The following is a 27,048-nucleotide window of genomic DNA, read 5'->3' as shown; positions in this document are numbered from 1 at the left end:
AATAGAGAGTATATTCATGCTTAGAAATAAAGTATATGACTCCATACAAACTCGAGTTTGTAGAGTTTAATCCGGAATAAAAAACTACTTGATTGTAAAGTGGCACACTGGGGTTTTGGTTTTAAAAATCAGAAACCTACCGTATTGACCCGAATATAAGACGATGTTTTTTTTTCTTGGAAATACATCTGAAAAAACGCCGTCGTCTTATATTCGGGGTCTAGACTTTGACATGTCAATAATACACCCACAACAACAGGTGGTGCCAAAAACGCATAAAACGAGTGAGCCATGAAATATGTAATGTAATGTGTGCTGTAAAGATCGAGAGTGAAAACAAAAGAAAAAGAAACGCTTACAGCGGCACCAGTCGTGACTGTCATGTTAGCCTGATGAGACCAAACTTCCTCTGTAAGTGATTTTAAAACATAAGACAGTACCCAGATTTGAAGACTACAATAAGATTCCACTTCTACTGTTAATACAATTTTGGTAGGCTACTATGAGATGGGTAGCCTAAATGTTATAGGCCTATGATTCAGGTGGGCTACCTGTTATTTTTATGGTATATCAAAAAGTGTATATTTTTCAATGTCATTGTTGGTACATTTTTCCAGTATTTACCATACTTTCAAAACAAAAATTAAAATAGGAAAAATATGCAATATGAAAATAATTTAAGAAAAAATGTGTTTTACAGAGAGAAAAAAACAAAACAAGATTTGGTTTTCAAAAAGCCTTTTGGGGGGTCGTCTTCTATTCGGATCAATACGGTAGTTTGAGACTTGAGGTTATGTTCTACCTACTTGGAGAATAAATACGACTGATCATTGAAACTGGTAAAAAGAAACTACTACAGTTTTTTTTTTTTATCGATTATGTTTAACACTTAAATGAATGTAAATAAACTTAAACACAAAAGCGCATCCACAGAAACATAAGGCAGGAACACCTACACAGATATTGTGAAACCTGATACTACACACAAGCGTGAAGTGAGTCTTGCAAAACTCGCACCCAAGAGCAGTAAATTAAACGGGTGAACATTTTTTAATTTGATTTTGATGCAAATATTATATGATGCAGGATATGGCTAATAAATATTTCAAAAGTAACAGATCCTATTCAAAAAATGCATTATACATTTTGGCCATTAATTTGAATAAGTCAATTATCTCATAGTTTTTCTTTCTTCCCCTAAACACCTCAAGCACAAAATATATACAAACTTTAGTTCCAATTAAGGGATACTGGGTATAAATCAGGGGTACAGTGAGCGGACACATACCAGTATGAGTCAGGCTGTGTCTTTCCAAGTGGTAACGTTGGAAAAACCGCATGTCGCACATCGAGCAAGCATACGGCTTCACCCCTAAATGCAGAGTCAATTTTAGTGAGTGAATGTCTTTATACAACATTCAAAGCAAAAAAAAAAAAAATTTTAATGCCGTTTAAAAAAAATGTAGAGCATTTTTTTTTTTTTTTCTGCATGCTGACATTAAATTTTACATTTATTACACCACTTGCAATATTATAAGACCAAAAATTGCTTGGTCAAAAAAACACAAATGCTCACGATAGACCTGCATAATGAACCCTGTCCATTCCTTTAAACTATGTGGCAGAACGCAATGTCAGAAATGAGGCACTTAATGTAAATTCATGTTAATCTAGTCTCCTAATGAATTTATTTGAACAGTACCTAAGGAGTGGGTTAGAGAAAGATTCACTTAAAAGTGGAAATATCTATAAATTATCAGCAATTCAATAATAATAATAATAATTAATAAGCAGTTTCTGGGAATGGTGAATATGGAGCAACATGACAGGCTGCTATTAGTGAATCAGTGACATGATGCCTTTGATGACAAATATACTGCGTATTTATCAGGTACAAAGTAAGACCTTCATGAAGCACTATCATTAAATTAATAAATGTTGACGACTCTGAATTTAAACTGTGAAATAGAGAAATATAATAATGTCCGTTTTATGCTTTCAAGTGTCAAGGAAGCATAAAATGGTTGTTGCTTAAAATTGAATTAAAAGTCATTTAGCATGCAGAAAACTAACATTAACTACAAAAAGGCAGGGGTTTGAGATGACACATACCCGTATGAGTGAGGCTGTGTCTCTGGAGGTGGTAACGCTGAAAAAACCTCATGTCACACATCGAGCAAGCATACGGCTTCACCCCTGAATGCACAGAGCACCAACAGTTCATGTATGCGTTTCTATTAATATAGCATTTTTGGGGAAAAAATTAAATAAATCCTGCTCAAACCAAGTGCATCCGCAGTAACCAAAAAAACAACAACAACAACTTATAAATACATGTGGACTACATTACAAAGCATCGAGAAATTAGATGATGTATTATGTGTGCATTATAATCATTTTATATTTAACATGAAATTTTGTGTGTGCCACAAAGATTAAGTTGTCAAACATGCCTGTTCATTGAATTCAATTCAAAACAAATAATCCTGCTTTGGAAAAAAGGAGGTGGCATTATCGTCAGCATGTGTTTTAGGAAAAATACAAACTCGAGTTTGTTGTAGTTTAAACAGATTGAGTCTCTCTCCATAACATACTGAGAGCTTTCGCAGGGCTCGCAAAATGTCAAACTCCCCGGTAGCCCTTCGGTCAGGCATTCTTCAGATTTTGGTAGCCCAAAATGAATTTAACTAGCTTGAATAAAAAAATTAATTAAAAAAAACTTTACTGCAGAAAATCAGCATGATTAAAAACTTCCATGATTGTAATTTCTTTCATATAAGTATGGGTGCAAAGGATCCCAAAACTCACGGTTCGGATCATTTTAAAAGTTCGAAATTTTAAGTCATAGATTGAATCAATTTGAGAGAAAAAAAAAAAAGGTTCTTTATAATTCAAACAATACTTATTTAAAAGAACACTTTACTTCTTTGATAACAATAGAACTAGTAGCATAACTAAAAAATAATTTTTAAAAGACAAGTGAACGTCAATGATAAAATAAGAAAAAAATTATAAATTACAAGCGTAGACAAATAAAAAAAGTTATAAATAAAATAATGTGTAACAGTTTTCAGGTACAGAAATGTAATTAAGTGTAAACTAACACTGCATAGTGTTCACTGTATAAATTAAATATAGCTCAATATTTGATAAAGTTGTGTTTTGTTGTTTGATTAACATTAATGACAGACAGCAGCAGGTATTTACAGCCTTTTTTCTCCACTGTTTACGTTCACTTAAGACAAAACTGTGTTTACAAGAATATTTTAGATAGGTATTTTGAGATAATTTTGTGTTTGTGCTTCCATTCAAGCTCAAGGATACGTGAAAGAGGAATCAATTCTGTGTTTGCACGCTGTCTGAAACACCACTCTCGGTGCGTGCTTTGAGTGTGTGTGCAAATAAACAAGCACGCCAAACAGTACCGAACTCTCTTTCGCTTCTTCATGCACTTGAATAGTTTAAAACGCTTGAATGTTTAAATTAGCAACGCATGCAAATGACCAACTAAGATCCGTTTCACCATTACAAGCAAGTGAACAATGTGAATCACTAATATACTCAACATAGCCCGTCAGCCAGGGCGGTGACACATTTTAGCCCGATTGGAAGCCACAATAACTCTGGGACACCGGGCTAGCGATTTTGCGAGCCCTGCTTTGAGAGGCAATTCATAGTAATATATACACAGAGATTCCACCTACCCGTATGGGTGAGGCTGTGTCTCTGTAGATGGTAACGTTGGAAAAAACGCATGTCGCACATGGTGCAAGCATAAGGCTTCACCCCTAAATGCACAAAGTTGCAGTGTATTAGCCTTACTGCCACCTGTCAACTTAAACCAAGCACTCATGGGAACTGCTCAACTCACAGAACAACATACAGTCTACAGTCTCATTAGCCAAGTAGGGTGAGTTATGCATAGAATGGTAAGAGCAGTTCACAAACTGAGCATCTACTAGACATGAAGTACACTGCAGTGCTGCCACCTTAGAAATATGGAAATAGTTTTGCTCAGCTTCTGGAATTAAGCTAAAAAAAATTGGGTTAAAGTGTAACTATGAGCTTATAGTTTTAGCCATTTTAACTTTTGGGAAGTGCTTTTTCTTTTTTTCCTTTATACTTAATGCACTAATACTATAGAACTACAGAATAATAATTATTTTGGTTACACTTTATTTCGATAGTCCACTTTAGACATTCTACTAACTATAAGTAACTTTGTAACTACATGTCAACTACATGTCAACTAATTCTCATTAATTTGCAACTACATGTCTACTAACTCTCAGAGTAGACTGTTAGGGTAGGTTTAGGGTTAGTAGAATAAGTTGACATATACTTGCAAAGTTTCTCACAGTCAGTATGTTGTATGCTGTGGACCCATCAAAACAGTTAGATGATGTTAGAAGATATTAAGCAGACAGTCTACTAATACTCTAATGACTGCTAGTTGACATGAAGAATATCAAGCTTATTTTTGGTCTGATTTTATGCATCGACTGTAAAAGTGTATGAACGTGGACAGAATTGTCATTTTGGATGAACTAACATGTTAGCGTATAATACATCAATAAATAATCATTTACTTATAAAAAATAATATGGAAATGTATACATCTGTAATGTCAAGGATAGCTGACAGTATGTACTTTAACCCAAGAGCACATTCATTTAATTAAAAAAAAAAAGGTGGACACCATTTCTTCTGTCTGAAAGTAAAATATTAAACTAACTAATATTAAAATAGCATACTTCCAACTTCCTGTTAGACAATGGCAGCAGAGCTCAGATATGATCTAAGGGGGGTAAGACAGAAAGACACATACCAGTATGAGTGAGGCTGTGTCTCTGCAGATGGTAACGGTGGAAAAAACGCATGTCACACATGGAACAAGCATACGGCTTCACCCCTAAATGACCAGAGCAAAATATTAACCATACGCATCATCTCAATAATACAACCTAACAAATTCCAATTGAGAATCAAAAATAGTAGCCTAGTTTTACATTCTGACCCAGTTGTCATGTTAGTACGACTACATCGTGGTTTAATTCTCCAACAAAGTGTTGATGTTTGAAATGCATATTTTCATAATTATTGCCCAATACAGAAATCTCCACCATCATTAACTGACTGTAGTTGTACTTGACAGTGCAGAAGACTCTTCAATCTCTGAATTAACTGAAAATGTTCTTTCAAAACATTGCAGCAATAAAAAACGATTAAATTGCCTATGATAAACCTTTTTAATCTCCCACAAAGTACAAGTACATAAATACATGTGCATTTATACCCATCACTAGATTAGTGTCTTCCAAATAACAAGTATTTAAAAAACAAAAAGCAAACAGACAAACAAAAAAATTATATATATCCCGCTCATGAAACAATGAACCAACTACTATGAGTCCAACATGAAGCACTGCACAAAGTTTTGTAATTTAGTGAAACTGAAATTTGTTATTCTTTCTTTAGGTGAATAACCATGACTGACACTCTATGGGTGTACTTAAGGGAAACTTCACTGCTCCTTCCCGAAAACCTTTTTAATAAATCAGTTAAAGATAAAACAGTTAATGGTAAAAGTTTATATAATTTTGAACATTATTATATGTTCATTTATTTTACATGCTGAAGAAAACCAGCAGTGTGAGAGGGGTACAAAGAGACGACACATACCCGTATGGGTGATGGTGTGTCTTTGGAGATGGTAGCGTTGGAAAAACCTCATGTCACACATTGTGCAAGCAAATGGCTTCACCCCTAAATGCAGAGTACTAGTATTAGAATGGACTTTCGGATATCAGCTTCAACGTAGCAACTTCATGATCAAAGATAACAGAACATTCACAATGGAAACAGTCACAAAAAATAAAATAAAATAAATATATAAATGTATATATATTCAATATTATATATATATATATATATATATATATATATATATATATATATATATTATATATACACACATATATTTCAAATTTTTAGATGGATAATCCTCTACTAAAAAAAAAAATTAATAAAAAAAAAACAAAAAACTAAACAACTAAAGCCTCCATGCATATGGAGCCTGGAGGGGGGAAATTATTATATATAAAAAAATTATAATAATAAAAAGTTCACAGTAGGCTCATTCTCAGGAAATGGTGCCATTTGTGCCCCATAAATGAAATACAAAAACTGTTGGAAAAACACAGATATTGTAAAAACTAATATATAATGGTCTAACAGATTACCCTTTTATTTAATTTATTTTATTCTAATGGTTCAGATGTGTTTTGTTGTCTGTGCTGACTTGCACATATGATCTGCTTTGTGCTATCTTGTCTCTGGAGTGGTGGTTTGTGTGACACTGACACAAAATCACAGATTTCATCCTCCCCAATGGAAATCATACTGCCTGAACTGTTCGCTATCCTCTATGTGCCATTTCTTTTACAGAGAATAGTAAATGTAAAGACAAGGGACTGATTTCTGCTGCCGCTTTAAGGCCCAAGTACTATTTCTTTTTCTGCATTACGCACCATCTCGCGCACAGCTGTGTCCGTGCAGCTTTCAAAGTACACTCAACCACAGATGAGCATGGATGGATGACATCAACACGTGCAATAGCAGCTAGTGGACTCTTTCTGTCTCAACATTCACCTCGTGCCTGCGCTGTGGCAAACGCACCATCTGCATGGACCAAAAACAAAACTGGCCTGCAATTTGTTTTGGAGGACAGTATAGATAACCCTAAAGGCCCCGATATACTTCAAGTGAAACCGAAGACAAACTGGTGTGATGTCAGTCTGTCAAGATCAGACGCGAGTAAAATATTAATACACTGGAGAGCTGCTGCATAGCAGAAATTGAAGTTATAATTCTTTTTTTTTTTCCTTTACAGGAGTCTATTGAATAAAGTATTACACAAACATGTGATTTAACTGGAGTGCTGAACTGGGTTGGCTGACAGTGGGTGGAGTCCACACATTTGTGGATCGTTAGCGTCTTGAAGTTAGAAATGTTTCAAAATCCACAAATGTGCGCAGCGATCCACAAATGCACAGAAAGCCATTCACAAATGTACAAGGAGCGATCCACAAATGCATGTAGTGATCTACAAGTGATCTGCATGCACATGACACGATTCACAAATGAATGCCAGGCAAAGCTGTGTTTGTGACATAAGATATTTGTGAATGTTCTTTTTTTTTTTTGGCAAATCTCATTTTATTCATTTGTGAATTTAATTCATATTTGGGAAACCAAGATTTATTTGTGGATCTCATACTATTTATTTGTCAATGTTTACTTTTTAATTTATTTGGAATTATGCAACAATTCTATCTCCTTAAGCGTGAATTATACTTTCGCCCTGGCTCCGCATTGTGAGCCTCCACTGACTGAGTGCACACCTTCCCAAATGGCCGAGGCTTTTATACTTCTTGTGTTCGCCGTTGTACTATTCTTTGAAACGACAGGGGCCGACGAGGAGTAATTGTCCTCTAAAACCATCGGGAATCAGCGGTGAGAAGTCATCATTTGCCGGTACAAAACTTCTCAAGTGATGAATGAGTTGAATTAAAAATTTCTTTATGAACTGATTAAAATAATCTTAAGCTTTTGGGTTTATTTCGCATCAAACACAAGACAACTTTAAGAAAATAGTGTATAAATAGTGTCTACATTAATTCTAATTCTATTTTTATACAATAAAAATAAAACGTACTTGAATTAAAAAACCTTGGACAAACTATGCAAAAAAAAAACAAAAAAAAAACTAAGCATTGTTTTCCCTCAAAGCGTCAAAAAGCACCTGATGGAGTTTGAACTTCACATTAAACTGCTTCTGTTTCACACAAATGCTGGCACAGACTAGCACGTTCGGCTAGAATCGCAGAACTCGTGCATCTTCGGAAGCGGAGCAGCGCCGAAAGTTACAAAAAAATGCCGTGCACACCGCCATGCGAAAAGATGTCGCGCGCACTCAAAGTGAACTTCCGCCAGCACCGCGATGACGTCATATTTGGCGCGCGCACACAAGCGAACTTGCGGACGCGTCGAGTATAAATTAGCCTTTAGTTTTCCACTGTGAAACAAGGCACATTAACTAATTCTGTGTGCTGAAATGGTATTATTTACTAGTTAAGGCCAATTTGAGCCAACAGGTTTACAATAAATGTAGTGCTTCAGGGTTAGTAACAATACATAATTACTAGAACCTTGCAAAGCACACACTGATCAGCATCTACATTAAAATGACAAGAATAACATTGTTTTAATATGCTGTTTCAATGGTACTTGTCAAGGGGTGGGATATATTAGAAAGCAAATGAGCAGTCAATTCTTGAATTTCATGTGTTGCAAGCAGGAAAAAGGGCAAGCGAAAAGATCTGAGTGACTGACCAGGCCAAATGGTGACGGCTAGACGATTGACTTAGAGCATCTCCAAAACACCAAGTCATGTGGGGTATTCCCAATTTGCAGTGGTTTAGGACCTACCAAAAATGATGCAAAGAGGGACAACCAATGAACCAGAGCACTCAAGGCTCACTAATGAATGTGGAAAGTGAAGGCTAGCCTGTCTGGTCTGATCACACAGAGCTACTGTGGTTCAAATCAACCGCTGAAAGCATCTAAAACGACACAAGCAACAGAACTGGATTCATGGACAAGTTTGCCTGGTCTGATGAATCACACTGTCTTTTAGTTGTTTACCTGCAGAAGAGATGGCAGCAGGGGTAGAAGCACTATGGGAAGAAGCGTTTATCTCTGGGCAATGTTCTGTTGGAAACCTTGGGTCCTGGCATTCATGTGGATGTTACTTTGATACAAACCAGTGAAACCACCTACCTAAAGGTTACTGCAGACACCCCTTTATGGCTGTGCTGTTTGCTGATGGCAGTGCCCTCTTGCAGCAGAATAATCCACCCTGCCACACTGCAAAAATTGTTCAGGAATGATTTGAGGAACATGATAAATAGTTCAAGGTGTCGCCTTGGCCTCCCAATTTCCCAGATCTCAATCCAATTGCGATGGATGAAAAATCTGATTAATGGAGGACTTGCAGAATCCACCCAATCTAATCCATCCTTGCAACTTGCAGGATTTAAAGGATCTGCTGCTAATGTCTTGGTGCCAGAGACCACAGGACACATTCAGAGGTCTTATGAAGTCCATGTCTTGACGTGCCAGAGGTGTTTTGGCAGGATAAGGGGGACTTACACATCATTAGGCAGGTGGTTTTAATGTTGTTGCTGATCAGTGTTTTTTAGTATTGGGGTTGTGGTTACAGTTTAAGAATTAGCCACTGGAAAAAAAAAAAAAAAAAAAAAGGTCCAACTTTATATTAGGTGTCTTTAACTATTATGTACTTACACTGCTGACCAGTGGTTGCATTAGATTTTCTCATTGTCTGTCATTTTGACGGACAGGGTTGTAAAAATTTTATTATAATCTATTATTACCCCTCATTTTGATTTTCATATTTTATTGAAAATAACTATAATGCATTTTGTGGTGTTCTCATTTTCATTTTTAATCATGAATTTACTATTATGCATTTATTTATTTATAAAGAGAAAAAATGCACATTTGCTAGACACTGTGACTGCAGACTGTGCATCATTTTTTATGTTCAACATCACATAAAGCAGATGAATTTTTAATTGTTTGTTTGTTTTTCACTGCCACTAAAACACAATGTTTGTGTCTGAAATATAGGTGCGGGCAAGTTTTAATTTTATTCTGAAGGCTCACCCCCCTGCGCTCTGCTGCGGTCTCTGCTGGAGACTGCAATTACCTGCACCACTTCAGCCAAAATTCCAGGGAAGTAGTTTGCAGGACTCTCTGAATGTGGGATTTCCCAATCCTGCAAGCATTGCTTCACCGGGAGGAAATCCCACAGAATGTGCTACACAGATCAAAGACGAGACAATAATATATAACAGCTAATTAATATGCACACTCACCACCAACTAGACAGGGGTGGAAATTACAGTTACAAGTTGCAATAGATTTCTCCTTCACCGCTAAAAAAACAAAAAACAAAAAGTCAGTCAATGATGAAAAATATTTGATTAATGCAACCACTGCTGCTGACAATACCCATACCCCTTTACCCACACTTAAAAGTGCAGTAAGTTATTTCTGAAAATTAAAACAGTCAAACAAACAAATTTGGGAATATTTTCTAGCTGACTTTACTGTATGTGTTCAAACTATGTTTGTTTGTGTAGCATAGAATGTTCATGAATTTGGGGGCAAAGCAATGAAGGGAGGGATGCGTTTCTTTTTGTTAGCGGTAGGTTTGTTTGGGTGTTGACTTTAAATATCAACAATGTTTCTCAGAAATCACTTGCTGCACCTATAAACCTAACCATATTACCTTAACGTAAGCACATAGTAGTTAACAAATAATATAAAGTGTACTCAGAAAAATAAAATTAAATAAATAAATACATTACACACACACACACACATGTATGTGTATATATATATATATACACAGTGAGGAAAATAAGTATTTGAACACCCTGCTATTTTGCAAGTTCTCCCACTTAGAAATCATGGAGGGTCTGAAATTGTCATCGTGGGTGCATGTCCACTGTGAGAGACATAATCTAAAAAAAAATCCAGAAATCACAATGTATGATTTTTAACTATTTATTTGTATGATACAGCTGCAAATAAGTATTTGAACACCTGTCTATCAGCTAGAATTCTGACCCTCAAAGACCTGTTAGTCTGCCTTTAAAATGTCCACCTCCACTCCATTTATTATCCTAAATTAGATGCACCTGTTTGAGGTCGTTAGCTGCATAAAGACACCTGTCCACCCCATACAATCAGTAAGAATCCAACTACTAACATGGCCAAGACCAAAGAGCTGTCCAAAGACACTAGAGACAAAATTGTACACCTCCACAAGGCTGGAAAGGTTCGGGGAAATTGCCAAGCAGCTTGGTGAAAAAGGTCCACTGTTGGAGCAATCATTAGAAAATGGAAGAAGCTAAACATGACTGTCAATCTCCCTCGGACTGGGGCTCCATGCAAGATCTCACCTCGTGGGGTCTCAATGATCCTAAGAAAGGTGAGAAATCAGCCCAGAACTACACGTGAGAAGCTGGTCAATGACCTGAAAAGAGCTGGGACCACCGTTTCCAAGGTTACTGTTGGTAATACACTAAGGCGTCATGGTTTGAAATCATGCATGGCACGGAAGGTTCCCCTGCTTAAACCAGCACATGTCCAGGCCCGACTTAAGTTTGCCAATGACCATTTGGATGATCTAGAGGAGTCATGGGAGAAAGTCATGTGGTCAGATGAGACCAAAATAGAACTTTTTGGTCATAATTCCACTAAACGTGTTTGGAGGAAGAAGAATGATGAGTACCATCCCAAGAACACCATCCCTACTGTGAAGCATGGGGTGGTAGCATCATCTTTGGGGTGTTTTTCTGCACATGGGACAGGCGACTGCACTGTATTAAGGAGAGGATGACCGGGGCCATGTATTGCGAGATTTTGAGGAACAACCTCCTTCCCTCAGTTAGAGCATTGAAGATGGGTCGAGGCTGGGTCTTCCAACATGACAATGACCCGAAGCACACAGCCAGGATAACCAAGGAGTGGCTCTGTAAGAAGCATATCAAGGTTCTGGCGTGGCCTAGCCAGTCTCCAGACCTAAACCCATCTTTGGAGGGAGCTCAAACTCCGTGTTTCTCTGCGACAGGCCAGAAACCTGACTGATCTAGAGAAGATCTGTGTGGAGGAGTGGGCCAAAATCCCTCCTGCAGTGTGTGCAAACCTGGTGAAAAACTACAGGAAACGTTTGACCTCTGTAATTGCAAACAAAGGCTACTGTACCAAATATTAACATTGATTTTCTCAGGTGTTCAAATACTTATTTGCATCTGTATGATACAAATAAATAGTTAAAAAATCATACATTGTGATTTCTGGATTTTTTTTTTAGATTATGTCTCTCACAGTGGACATGCACCTACGATGACAATGTCAGACCCCTCCATGATTTCTAAGTGGGAGAACTTGCAAAATAGCAGGGTGTTCAAATACTTGTTTTCCTCACTGTATATATATATGTGTATGTATGTATGTGTGTATATATATATATAGGTTGAGTAGTAAACTGAATATTGTGGGGGGCCGTGCCCCTCAAGGTGTCCCACAATGTCTATGAGTGTTATGGCCCTGCACGTTTGGGTTAAGGTCTTCGAACAAACAACCAACCAAAAGAGAATTTCTGTGCCGGGATATGGCACAGTTCCCTGAGAATGGGCCAGCCATGACACACACCCCCGTGGCTGAGACTGTCCACTGGAGATGACAACGTTGACAAAATTAAATAAATAAAATAGGTGCAATTCAGAGGACACAAAAAAAAATTGAATAAAAAAATTGTTTACCCCTTTGGTCACAAAAAAAAAAAAGAAAGAAGCCAAAATGCATATTGAGAACCATGGAAAGTGTGATTGCCATGTGGTAAAGGCTGCAAACTAAAGTGTTTTATATGCTTAAATGTGCATTGCCCCCTTGGACTCATACCCGTATGGGTTAGGCTGTGTCTCTGCAGGTGGTAACGCTGAAAAAACCTCATGTCACACATGGAACAAGCATACGGCTTCACTCCTAAACACAGAGTACCGGAATGTGTTAAGTTTTGATGAATAAAAACTTTCAGTATGTCCAACACCCCATTGCATTGTCTGTAACTATGCCCAAACTCGAGTTTGTTGCAGTCAAACCTATGTTTGCAAACTGTTTTGCTTACATGTTTTGTCATGAACTATAAAAAGCAATGTGTACAAGATATTAAAGCATTGCTGCCAACTGTTTAATAATACTGAGCCAGAAACCTTTGAATAAATATTTGGAGGTTTCCCCATGTTCGCAATCAGTTCCCTGTTTATAATCTTGTTAGCGTAGAAACCAAGTTTTAAACAGGTTTTAAAAAATTTCTTCATTGCCAAGGCAACAGTCCCAAAAAAAAAAAAAAAAAAAAAAGCAACAAAAAACAAAACAAATATAGTGACAAACACTGACAAGTTGGCAACAGTGCTAAGCTGTGCATTGGTGTAGTCAAGTCAAGAACAATGCAAAGGGTAAAGAGAGACGGCTCATACCCGTATGAGTGAGGCTGTGTCTCTGGAGGTGGTAACGTTGGAAAAAACGCCTGTCACACATGGAGCAAGCATACGGCTTCACCCCTAGATGACCAGAGCAAATTATGCATAAGATTTAAACCATGTATATACAACACGTTTATGTCAATATAGGAGCTGATTGTTGACAGATATTGCTGAAATCGCATGCTTCACAAGAACAGAGTGCAAGAGATGTTTGCAAGCACATAAAAAGCAAGTGAAATATGGTTGCACAGCTTAATAGGGCACTGACTCGCAACAAGTGCTAATAATGGCTATCAGCTACTAACACTCATTTTGAAGGTTAGCATGAAAATGTCTCAAGCCATTTTACTTCCATAATCTGACATATTTTCAAAGGAAATAGAATATTCAAGTAAAAAGTTATTTTATATATTGTAAACAATGTCTAATATAATAAATCGGGGATAAGGATGACAGTCAGTGCTTTAAAGCAATAATTTAGCACAAACTACTCCTTTAAATTCTCCTCTCGTTTTTTAGTTATACTTGTCAAGATGGCCATTTTGACAATTTTGTGTGAATTTGACCTAAGCCATGAGAGACGACTTTGTGCATGCTTTGTCATACATTTTATGCAGTCCTGCATTGTACAGATATACAGTTGTGCTCAAAATTATTCATACCCTTGGTAAATATGATCAAAGGAGGATGTGAAAATAAACTGTATCATTAATCCTTTTGATCTTTTATTTTAGAAATTTACAAAAATCCAACCGTGCATTGGAGAATAAGAACTTAAAATGGGAGGGAAATCTCATAATGAGATGTTTTTCTCTAATACACATTGGCCACTATTAATCATACCCTTTTATTCAATACTTTTTACAACCTCCTTTTGCAAAGATAACAGCTCTGAGGCTTCACCTATAATGTTTGATAAGTTTAGAGAACATCTGACAAGAGATCATTCCTTCATCCAGAATCACTCCAGACCCTCCATATTTCCAGCTCCATGTTGGTGCTTCTTCTCTTTAGTTCACCCTATTTATTTTCTATAGGGTTCACATCAGGGAACTGGGTTGTTGGTCTTGTTCTCAGTGACCCATTTTTGTTTTGATTTTGATGTTCGTTTGTGGATCATTTTCCTGTTAGAAGTTCCAACCACTGCCCATTAAAAGAGTTCTAGCATGGACAGTCAGGTTTTAATTTTTTATTTTTTTTAATCTGTTGGTATTTGCTAGAATCCATGATGCCATCTATATGAACAAGATATCCAGGATCTCTGGCCCACAACATTAAAGATACTGCAGTATATTTCATTGCACACAAGGTACTTTTTATCCCTGTGTGTACCAAACCCATCTTGAGTGTTTGCTGTTAATTAAAAAGCTTTTTTTTTTTGTTTGTTTCATCTGACCATAGAAGCCAGTGCCATTTGAAGCTCCAGTAGTGTCTAGCAAATTAATATACCAGAGTTTGTTTCTTGATGAGAGTTTTCTTTTGTAGATTTTTCTTCAAACCCTCCCAAACATGTGGTGATGTAGGTGATGTTTGATCATTTGTTTAGGCTTTCTGACCCCAGGACTCAACTATTTTCAGCAGTTCTCCAGCTGTGATCCTTGGAGAGTCTTCGGCCACTCAAACTCTCCTTCTCACCTTGCTTTAAGACAAAATAGACCCACATCCTCTTCCAGGTAGATTTGTAACATTTTCTGTCGAATGGAAATTCTTAATTATTGCCCTGATGTTGGAAATGGGAATTTTTAATGCTTTAGCTCTTTTCTAACAGCCACTTTCTAATTTGTGAAGTTCAACAATCTTTTGCATCAGAAATATTTGATTTGATTTTACTCATTGTGATCAACGATTTAAGAGAATTTGGCCTTTGCGTTCCTTCATATATATTGAATATACTCATTCCTTATATTCCTGTGAAAAAGGAGGCCAAGGCTGGATAATTTCTTAGTCACCCTGGTGTGATAAATGCAAATATGAATGGGAATATACTTCAGAGATATTTTAATCATAATAATTTCTAGGAGTACCAATAATTTTGGCCATTGTTTGAGTACTAAAGACAAATATTTATTTCATAATATGATTTTCCGCCACTTTTTTACTTCAATTAAAGGTTAGATTTTTATTATTATTTTTTTTTTCAATGAAAGATCAAATGGATAAACAATGTAAACTTATTTTCACTGCCTTCTTTGATCATATACACCAGGCGTATGAATAATTTTGAGCACAACTGTATTTACCCATCGCAATATAAACAATATAGCAAAATCTCTATTGACTGACACTTCTCATCACAGCGCTCAGCCTTAGTCCTCCTGATCTGTGTTCATCCTTCTCCATGTTTCTGTGTCTCTCATGCAGGACTGCTGTACATAAAACTGAGTTAACCATGTCAAATATTTGAAGATCATGGTATACACTAGAGCTGCACGATTCTGGATAAACTGAGGAACAGGCTTTTTATTTTTTTATTTTTTTCATTCAAATAGAGATCGCAATTCTCCCATAATTCTAAACTAAACAAGATCATGTTAATTTTACTAGTGGCTGTGACAAAAAATTAACTCCTGTAGTCTATTTAAAAATGCTTAATCTGAATGATTTTTTTTTTTTTTTTGTATTGTTTGAATGAATGATTCAATGATTCATTACTCATAAATTACTCACTTGAATTACGCTCATAATTACATCACTTGTGTCATTACTGGATGAATCAGCAGTTTTGAAGGAATCTCTTGAATTAATGATTCATTGACAAATAAATTTAACGGTCACTTGTTGTCACCTAGTGGCACACCAATTTAATCGACACAAACGTTATTTGAAGGGCCAATTACTTTCAAAAGGTGATTTGCTCTATTTTGATAGGTATACCATAGACACCAGTATTTTTTTCCCTAACTATATACTTTTATCCCATTACTTCAGTGATAATATGAATGACTGACTGAAATTAAACTGTGTGGTTAAAAAAAAGACTGTTCCATACCTAAACATGATAACTGCTCTCTCTGTCAGTGGCAGATTTGAATGTTGTGGCTGGTTGCAGAAAAGGTTTAGTCTAGTCTTACAAGTTATTTTATTTTATTTTTTCTTTAAGACTGGTCTTTTTTTTTTTTTATTCAGTTACATAAAAGCATAGATTAGTCTAAGTTGAATCCAAAAATAAGACTAATTACCCTTTGGATAACTGCTAGTTGATGAAACTTAAGACCCTGTCTTAACATAGAGGCTAAGTTTATGCAACTAGCCCCACTGATATGACTTTGTCAAAGGTGAATTTTAGAAACAGGAGAGTCGTTGTCATTTGGAAATAAGATTGTGTGGGTGTTTGAATTGAGATCACGATCTTGTAACGATTAATTGTACAGCTCTAGTATACACACAAAAAATAAAAATCTGTTGCAATCGACATTTTATATTGGTGCAATGATACATATTTTGCCATATCGCCCAGCCCTAATTTGGCAAATCAATAAAGTGGGGTCCAGAAAATATTACTTAATACTGACAACTGGTAGATAAACTGTTAGCACCATTTCAAACCTAAAACTATGAAATCTGTAAACAAGCTTATGAAATATCCGCATGAACTATGATTGCCAGGTTGGACACTGAGATTTTGAATGCATGGTTAAAAAAAAAAGGCACAAACATCTCAAAATCAATTAAATTTTGGAAGGAAAACTAAGGAAGTTGTCATTCTTCAATAATAAGTTGAAGAGTGCCATACTTTGCGTGCACCTTCAGATCTTCTGCAGTACTGCACAAAAGCCAACCACAATGACATACATTTGTTCATGGAAATTTGCTGTTAGAACAAAGATCAGCAGGGCTCCTTTCAAAGATAGAGGTGAAAGAGAAAAGCAATTTTTGTGAAGATTAAATATGAAGCTTCAACAGGGACTTGTGATTGCCTCACAGACAAAGCAAACGTCATGCAGACGATATCTAGCATGCTAAAAAGGCAACAGAGGCAACAAGGGTCATGTGCATGAAAATGTGCAGGAATGCTCAGCAAAGCAGAAAGGAACTGCAGAGTGAGCGTAACACGGCATGGTTCGAATGTGTCAGTCAAATGAACAAAAGCAATGCAGAAAGTTGCAGCAGCGCACTGGGTAAGAGATAATTTGTACCCGTATGAATGAGGCTGTGTCGCTGAAGGTGGTATCTTTGGAAAAATCTCATGTCACACATGGTGCAAGCATATGGTTTGACTCCTAAACGCAGAACAAAATATGAATAAACTGTCTTCAAATTGTAGTTCTGCACAACATCACAAAATTACAGCAATTCTGCTAACTAGTACTGCTAACAGAAGCCTGTTTAAATGGATTTACATTTATAAATATCTGACAAGTTATTCTGACATTTTCAAATAAGTCTAAAAGCCTAGTACTGTACCCTTAGCATCATTTCAAATTAACTTTTTTTTTTTTTTGGGAGCCTGGGTCAACTTTCTAATTGCTCAAATGCTTAAACAGAGAGAGAGAGAGAAAGAGAGATTTAAAACATGGTGTGAATAGCTTTGGTGCAAAAAATATTTGCAAGTATTTTAGACTTGTGTCATTCTACTTGGTGTAAAGAGACCTTAAAAAAATAAAAATAAAGGTTTTTGTTCTGTGTAGACGTACTATGATCTGTAACTCTGTTTATAAGTATCCATTTTTGGGTTTATATAATTAAAAAGACTAATGAGAGCACCTTACAGCATTTTTTTTTTTTTTTTACCATAAATCAAAAACAGCATCTAAAAAACAATAATGAAAAAAAAAAAAATAAATCCAAAATGGAACAATTGTGACTTTGATATTATAGTTAATGTAAATAAAGATGATGCTTGTCATAGAATTTTGCCATTGCATTTTTAAACAGTGTAAAAAGGAAAAATTGAAGAATTGTTTTAGAAATAATGTCCAATGTAACGACACATACCAGTATGAGTGAGGCTGTGCCTCTCCAAGTGGTAACGTTGGAAAAACCGCATGTCACACATGGAACAAGCATACGGCTTCACCCCTAAATGCACAGAGTGGCAAATTCAATGATCGTCTACACAGAATCTAAACCTTGCTCAAATGTCCTCACAACAAATACAAAGCTTTATACACCCACAAGGGTTTAACTGATTCAAGATACAGTACATGATTTTTGATTTAGTGCCTACTTCAGATTAACATGCAAGCAATTAGTTTGGATTCATGCAGTGTTCATGAAACTTTGTTTGATCACCACTGGGAAACAAGTCTGACAGCATTAAATAGACATTTAACTAAGGTGCAAACTAGGGATGCTCATTTTAACCGGTTAACCATTAACCGGCTGTTAGAATTTTGACCGATTACTACAATGAATTTTATTTTTTTATAGGCCTAATTTATCTAAATATTTTAAAAGGGTTGCTGCATGGTTAAAATATGCTACGCGTATAAAAAAAAATTGTGTTTTTCAGAGAAAAAAATACATAAGTCGCCTTTTATTATTTAATTCAGAAATAGGCCTAATGCCGACGTGAAATGTTTACAAACATTATAATAAACTCTGTAAACATAGCTAGGCTATTTTAGTTCCCCTCACTCGACTAAAAAATCCTTTAAATTTAACAGTATTAGAAAAGAACAAGAATTAAAAATATAAGAAGCTATAGCTATATAAACGACAAGCCAAAATGTATTCATTTAGGCTAACACGAAACTGAAACCAATGTTGGGTCTCTCATTTGACAAAATCAAATGGTTCCATATTCGCGATGTATTTGAATGCCATTTTATTTATTATGTAGCCTACTTCACTGGTGTTCCAATATCCATGTAAAACAAAAGGTTTTGCATAACATCACGGCGGTACGGTGATAACGCTTAACGGCACAGATTTTACTACATATTTAAACTGAGCAGTGTGTTTTTTTTGCATATGTTTGACTGACAATGATAATGAACAGGCTTCAATTATTGTCAAGGTAGCAAAGCTTAACAGTGTGCGCGCATGCGGCGCCGACGCAATCATTTGAATTTTTTCCTTCTAACAGTGGAAGCAACTACTCCTTTTAGTCATAAAGATAATCGAAATTGTAAAAGGTTTGCTTTTATTTGTGTACATTCACAACACAAACAAATCTTTGTGCTTTTGTAAAATAGGCCTAAAGAAAAATAGGATGTTGCTTTCTGCCGTTTCCTTTTGCTCAGCACAAAAAGGAACCAAAACTCTGCATAGTAGGCTACTTGTCGCAGTTTTTTCTTTTGTTTTCTTAATTCATTAAAGTAAAAATATATTTCTCGTATAGGCCTATTTATTCGTTATATATATATATATATATATATATATATATATATATATATATATCTCTCCACTCGCAGAAGCGCTGAAGGTGCATGATGTGATATAACGACCATGTGAATCCTCATGTTCTGTTGTTTGCTGCTTTTTGCGCATGTAAAATTAATCTAATTTAATTTAACGGGTCACAGACACTTATCTTTTCTAATTAAATTAAATTCTAATTTAACAATCTTGTCGGTTAACGAGCGCCGGCTGTCGGTTAGGAGAAATAACCGAAATGAACATCCCTAGTGCAAACATTAAATGTACAGGACTTGACATAAAAACTGCACTACAGAACTTAGGTCTCTCTATTACCATCTGTGGCTACAACATAAAATTACACGTCACTTGTGGAGCAGGTATTGTCTCTTATGATCATCATATCAGATCAGCTATAAAGCTTCACCTGACTCGACAGCTCAGTTTGAATATATATTAAATGCTTATTGGAGTGAATCAGGGTAAGGCAAGAACATGAATTTCAAAACTTAAAAAAAAAAAAAAAGTTACATATTTGCTAAATATTGGAATTTAGTTCATTTTTAGCAAAAGCAAACAAACAAATGAATTTAATAAAATAAGTCTTCTATAGTGCAGCTTTAAGAAAATGTTTGTTCTGTTCTGGTATTTGGACATTTGGATTTTAAATCATACAAGCCCAATAATTCATCACTCACTCAAATAAATTATCTTACCCCTAAAACACATTATTTACATTTATCAGATGAAAAATGTGAAGGTAACAGTTGCTATTTAAAATAAAAATGCACAAGAACAAGTCGTACCAGTGTGAGTGAGGCTGTGTCGCTCCAAGTGGTAGCGCTGAATAAATCTCATGTCACACACGGCACAAGCAAACGGCTTTTCTCCTGTGATAAAGGATTTGACATTTGAGTGAAAAACACTAACATGTCACCACAATCTAACATCATAAATATATGTGTGAATAAAAAGTGAATAATTATTGTACCTAATGTATAGTATTTTAACACATATATTAATGTGATGTATAGTATATAAGTATATTAATAGCATATACTGTATGTACACCTCTTTACAAGTCAATACAACTGTAATATTCATACCAGTATGAATGAGAATGTGTCTCTTCAGGTGGTATCCACTCCTGAAGGCCCCGTAACAGTGATCACAGATAAAGTTCTTCTGGACTTTTGAAAGTGGACAATTTCCATTTTCATCCACAACCGCCTACCAGGAAAATGAATGGAAGACATTTTAAAATCGCACCTTTCAATGGAATTTGCAATGTTCAAAAAGAGAAACAGAAGAACCACAGAATGATCTAAAAAAATGATCCATACACTTTATTCCAGATCTTCTGAAGCTACACAGCAGCTTTGTGTGAGGAACAGGCTGAAATGTACTCATTCACAATCTTAAATAGTTTATTAAACGTCTTGTTTATTTTTCAGTTTTAAATACATCATTTCACACTAAAATGCATGAAACACTGACGAGGCACGAATCACAAAACCATGTATTCCAGTTAGAAGATTAAAAATCAGTTGACAGTCACCCACAAGGGAAATCAAGTCACAGAGCAGTGGCAAATATCACTGCATGACAATTAGGCCTATGTAAAATTGCTTTTTGAATGTCTTTTTTTGCGTACTATTCAATGCTGAGTAATGCAGTATTGCATAGCTCATGCCAAAATGAAATTTCTGTCATTATTTACACATGGCCACGTCATTCTAATGCTGTATAATTTCCTTTATTGAGCAGACACAGAAAAACACATTTTATGAAAGCCAAAGGGGTCCAAAATAAAACTGGACCACATTAACTTTTATTAGATAAGAAACACACACTCTTAAGGCCTGTTCACACCAAGGACGATAACTATAAAGATACCGATAAAGATATAGTTCTAAAAGTCATTCTCAATATTAAAGAATAGCAGAGTCCACACCACAGCTATAACGATAAAGGCACAGAGAAACGATATCGTTGGAATCACTTTCAAAACTAATTTTTCCAACTGATGAGCGATACAAACATTGACACCCAATCAGAATCCATCCTACTATAACAAGCTGGAGAACTTAAAGCGGCAGACGAGCATGAGCTTAGAATAAAGTTAAACAGACGATATCACCCACTGGTGTGGATAATATATTTATCTTTAGTTATCGTTCTTGGTGTGAACTGGGCTTTAAAATAGTATGTTCTTTCGTGTTTCACAAAATAAAGAAATGCATACAGATTTTGAATAACATGAAAGTGACACAATTTCCAATTCTGGGTGAACTATTATGTTAAATGCACATAGTATAAAAAGACATGCATACACATGACTCACAACAGAAAAACCTAACAATAAATGTCACATAAAAGAACCAAAACTTAAACTAACTAGCCAAGTACCAATCTTCACAAAGGCAGATCTGCTTCATTCCCAAAAATCAAAGCCCTTTAAATCACAGTAGATACTGGTGCTGTGAAAACACAATAACAGTTATTGTGCTACAGCGTTCCCCTCCCTTTACAGACCGCCCCCCCCCCGACCAAAACCAGCCATCTCCTCCCCCACAACAATACAAACACACCATTACCATACAGGAACAGCCCGTTTAAATGCTTGCAATGTCACATCGGGAGAAATATTTTTTTTTTTAAAAACTCTCAGTAACCCTCTCATACGACCAAATAACACTGAAAATCTTAAATGTCTCACAGAAAGCAGTGTATTCAAGCAAACTTTGCGTGATAAGTGGCCGACTGGCAATCCATTCACAGGACTGTGACACACTACACTACACCCCCACACACTGACCTTCCCTGCTTGCCCATCCTGCTCTCTCACTTTGGAGGGTGTTCCCGACTTCCTGTTCTTTTTCTTCAGCTGCATGTCTTCATTGGGTCTCATTTCCTTCTCATCCAGCAGTCGGGGAGCTGTAAAATCACCCTCCTTCCGCAGAAGCTACAGACACACAAACACATAAATCACAAATGCTTGTAAACCTACAACGCCACCTCTGTGTTTTAATACACCACTATACAATAAACAGATTTCTGAAACAATCTTTTACATTTTACCAACAAAGTGAATGAATGCATCTACGTTTTTATTTTATGCCAATAGTTACAGGATTATATGTAGAGGTCAAGGTTTTTTTTTGTTTGTTTTTTCAATAACAGAAGGTAATACCAATAACTGGGTAGTTGACACAAAATTTTAGGTTTAGAACCTATATTGGTATCTTTGAACCTATCTGGGTGCTATAATTTACCAGCATTTCTAACCTGATTTTTGCCTTTACCAGTTTATTTTAAATGGCCCTTCTGTGCAAGAAGAGTAAAAAGGTACAATATTAAATGTAGTTTTTTAAACAATATGGGATTATTAAAGACCCATGTGTAATTATTAACAAAATATGTCCAATATTACTGAATTTAAATGTATACTTATTTTACACACTTTTTAATCAAAATCACTATGTTTAAAAACAGAAGATCATGCATTATACACTGCCAAATCAGAATCACTACACAACATTCACATTTAATCATTTAGCAGACGCTTTCATCCAAAGCAACCTACAAATGAGGACGATAAAAGGACAAGAGCAGTTTTGTGATATTTAAAGATGTCTTTGGCGTTTTTTTGAAAATGAGTTATGAGTTTTTTTCAGATGGCACAAAATAACCAATTTAACCAAAAATGACTAATTTGCAACTAAATCACAAATCTATTAGAGATGCACCGATTGCAATTTTCTTTGCTGATTCCAATTTCAGATGTTTTTTGTAAGTGTGACCTGCCAATACCAATTTTCTTTCTAAGAACTACAACTGACAGCACATACAAACAAAAATCTATACTTTTTTTTCCAATGAAAAAAAATATTTACATAATAAAAGAAATGATTTCAATGAAACATTACATCCCCCAGTCAAAAGTTACAAACGTTCTCTCATTAAAACAACTCTAAAAATAAAGTGCTCTGTGACGAGAAAGAGGTAGAAATAACAATTAACTGAAAATGAGCTGCTGTATATAACAAAACAGATGTCATTTCCCACTGTTTATAAATGTTTTTTCCCCTAACTTGATTAAATGTGTCATCTTTCACTTCAAATTCGTACATTGTTTCAAATCATTCAGTTCAGCATTTGAAGAAGCATTAGATGTATTTACACAGACTGTTTGATGAAGCTGAGGTGCCATAAAAGCATTTAAACCGCAAAATTTCAAATGCATAAATAATTTTATAAGATAAATGTTTTAAAATTAATGTTTTTTGAACATACAAATAAGAAATGTTGCGAAAAATGCTATGATGCTTTTAAATATGACACCAAACCACCAGTAGGTAGAGAGTGAGTCATTTAGTCATTCATTCAACCGATTCGTTCAAAAGGCAGATTCATTCAGAAATGAGGAGAGTGACTGGCTGTTTCTCAATTCCAAGAACGCAGAGAATGGACTCGTGTTCTTGTGGAGACCAGTCTTGCAAGGCTTCCTTGGAAGAACGAACTCGGAAGGACGCGAGAACACAGAACGCATCCTTGTGAGAATTGAGATGTACTGTGTTCTTGCTTAACTGACCGTTTAGTCTCAGCATAAGCAGTGGCCAATGAACAATAAATATAACATAACATTACAAACAAATGTCATAACTTATTAAAATATTTAGATATTATTTTCATATAATTGTATATCGTTTTATTTTACAGCGTTATATGTTTAACTATGACTATGTTAAGATTCATTTTAATATCCCAAAAAATACTGCAGTCTTACCACTTTATTAAAATTAAGCAAAAAAAAAAAACGATAAATGTTTACTTTACACCGCTGCGTTGCTCTGAGACACAACAGGTCTGATGTGGCTTTGATTGGAACTATTTTCGTCAGTGAAATTGAGCAAAAACAGTCAATATTAAGTCTAAAATGTAAGTCACTTAATTTGAACTTCTTGTTTATTGAACTACTACTGTATAAAATCAGAGTTGCAATCGCATTAATATTCAGGGAAATATCTTGGCTGTGTAATGTTGCTTATCTATATCATATATTATAAGTAGCTTTTTTTTTGTTTTTTTTACTTGAGTATGCATCTATAACTTTCTGTGTGTGCTGTTGCTCTCATTTGTAATGATTTCTGCACGAGTCTCTCTCATGTCTCACATCAGACACATCATGCTGTGCAAGCCTCATCTGGCAGGACATCAATACATTATCAGTCCTCGTTTACACTGAATGCAATAAATTCAGAATCACTGTTGCGAGAAAATTTTTGGTGGCCAAGTTTCAGTGCTTCCCTGCTTATTTTATTATTTTTTTAACTGACATTTTAATCAGGCTTCTGTCAGGTCAGGCAAGGAAAATTCTCTCTCACTTGCCCCTATAAAAAAATCTACTTGTACCAGACGAGCGTTAATCGAGCCTTGTGGTTACCTCATGGTTTACTGTGGCCCTATAGGTATTATAAATTGCAAACTTTGTGTCTCCTCTTTATTCACAATGAAGAACTTCCACACCAACGACACGTTTACATACGGATGTGAGCATAAGTATAACGTCAAAACAGACCGGCTCGGAATTGGCGGACTGACCGACCGATCATGCGGAAAAACGGCTAATTCTGGTCCCCGGTCAATCGGTGCATCTCTAAAATCTATAGCCTGAAGGTGTCTTCTAACCAGTGGAGGGCAGGTCATGCTCGTTGGTAAGACCATATGTCCTTGCGTCCCACGATCCTGCACATCCCTCTGGGCTGAACCGTGGCCTAAAGCCGGACCCAGTGGGGACATCATTTTCTTAGGAGCAGCGATGGAACTGGCCTGCATCAGAGCCATGCTGGACAGCACCGCTTCACATCCCAACAGCCCTGCCTTAAAAAACAACATCAAGACAACCAATGAGCTGTTGCTGCTGGAAGTGTAAACTTTGTGTGGTAATCAGTTAGCACTAATGGATTTGGGACTAGAATTAAAACGAAAATCTAAAATCTAATAACCCAATAGAGGAAAATAACATACATGCCCTGAAGTGTGAAACATGTAGAGAACTAACCCATTTCATGTGGTCCCGGACCGAGCTGCCGGGTATGTGTGACATGATGGTGGACAGCAGTTGAGGGACAGGCAAGATGTGTAGATGAGACGTCAATTTGGACCAAGTGTCACGTAAGTCTCACCGACCTCTACCATGGGCAGCAATGTCTTTTCTTTGCAGTGACAAATATGAATTAGAGTAGAAACATGAGACATTCACAAAGCATATACAGCAAGTGTTGTAAGACTGATCAGGTCGGGTAACACAACAATTAAGGGCTTTCATCGGCTGAAGGCAGCACTTAAACCCATAAATCGCTTTGAATACAAAGAATTTGCTAGACCTAAAACTCAAACTGTGTGTGATGTAAATTTAAGATGACGTTGATTACATAAATATGTCAATTTGTGTTCAATGTGTCTCACTGTTTACATTCATCCTAATTTGATAACAGCTCTGGCTCCTGAACATAGTGAAAATGAGACTTTATCCCAGAGATCTTGAGCCTGATCATCAAAAGTGTGGGAGTTCTTTAAACAGAGATGTAATAAAATGGTGCTCTGCATGCTTGGTAAAAGTGAAATGGCCTACCGCGGCAAAACTGCTAACACAGAGGCATCTCAAAAGAAAACATCCTTGGGCTCCGACTTCAAAATTACAAAACAGACTTTTATTTGGACTGTTTGGTCAGACTTTTGGTTGGTAGCCAGTGCCTGGGATTCTTCATTGCCTCCTTATCTGTCATGTTTCACACAAAGACTCAACCAAGACTCCCCAGAGCAGATGCTAATGGCTAGTATGGCAATGCCGTTTTCCTGCTATTTGCAATTTGAAACCTATTTATATGCAGATAGACCTATGAAACTAAACAATGTAGAATTATACTAACCTTATGCTCAAAGTCGATGTTGGCAAAATTTAGCCAATAAATAATACAAGTGCATTTCCAATTACAGTCAACACTAGACATTGTAGTAAATCATACTTAACAAGGTTCACAGTAACAAATGGCTGAATATACAAGCACTGGAATACGGTCGTCTGTGCTTAATACAGTGGTGTTCATACAGAATTGTTTTCTCTTTATTTTTTTCCTATAACCAAAATGAAACTTTGGGAAACCTGAGCTGTCTGAAGAGTTGCGGTAATTATTCATTGGTAAGTTTATCAAAAGATTAATTGACTAAAATAATCACTAGATTTTTCAGCAAAAAAAAAAAAAAGATTGTAAGATTAACCAACTTGTCAGAAAAAATAGATTAATCGATTAACCACAGGCCACTGTTTCGGTCGCAGATGAGACTGAACAGTGACAACATCATTACTGAATAGCAACCATAGATGTTCACGTTTTTGTGTGTTTGTTTAAAGAAGTTAAAAGATCTAAACAAAACTCTAATGCACAACAGAAAGAAGCGCAGACACTGGACAAAGACAACACTTTTCTAGTTTGTGCGCATCGACTATATGATTTTGACCAAATGGACTACTTTGAAAGGCTATGCATCTGCCCGTACACATACGCTAAATATTTTGATCAATACCAATGTATACTTTGGCTTA

General features: G+C 36.0%; 1 protein-coding gene across 23 annotated transcripts in view; it reads right to left on the bottom strand.

Moving 5' to 3' along the window:
• Positions 1-27,048, bottom strand: part of znf740a (zinc finger protein 740a) — a 32,541-nt gene that overhangs the window by 4,222 nt on the left and 1,271 nt on the right. The window contains exons 2-15 of one of the 23 annotated variants that reach the window (XM_058791032.1): positions 25,504-25,657; positions 25,131-25,322; positions 22,258-22,404; positions 20,546-20,669; positions 20,246-20,329; positions 18,075-18,158; positions 17,276-17,359; positions 13,134-13,217; positions 12,556-12,639; positions 5,683-5,766; positions 4,829-4,912; positions 3,705-3,788; positions 2,113-2,196; positions 1,289-1,372 (exon numbers count right to left, since the gene is read on the bottom strand). In XM_058791032.1, the coding sequence (XP_058647015.1) occupies positions 1,289-1,372; positions 2,113-2,196; positions 3,705-3,788; positions 4,829-4,912; positions 5,683-5,766; positions 12,556-12,639; positions 13,134-13,217; positions 17,276-17,359; positions 18,075-18,158; positions 20,246-20,329; positions 20,546-20,669; positions 22,258-22,404; positions 25,131-25,322; positions 25,504-25,548 (1,348 nt within the window). In that variant the 5' untranslated portion in view covers positions 25,549-25,657. The remainder of the gene's footprint in view (positions 1-1,288; positions 1,373-2,112; positions 2,197-3,704; positions 3,789-4,828; positions 4,913-5,682; positions 5,767-12,555; positions 12,640-13,133; positions 13,218-17,275; positions 17,360-18,074; positions 18,159-20,245; positions 20,330-20,545; positions 20,670-22,257; positions 22,405-25,130; positions 25,323-25,503; positions 25,658-27,048) is intronic. The other 22 variants (XM_058791034.1, XM_058791033.1, XM_058791040.1 and 19 more) reach the window with 22 other exon arrangements.

This window comes from Onychostoma macrolepis, chromosome 11, assembly GCF_012432095.1.
Source record: "Onychostoma macrolepis isolate SWU-2019 chromosome 11, ASM1243209v1, whole genome shotgun sequence".
NCBI classification, from domain to species: domain Eukaryota; kingdom Metazoa; phylum Chordata; class Actinopteri; order Cypriniformes; family Cyprinidae; genus Onychostoma; species Onychostoma macrolepis.
This window is presented reverse-complemented; position numbering and strand designations above follow the sequence as displayed.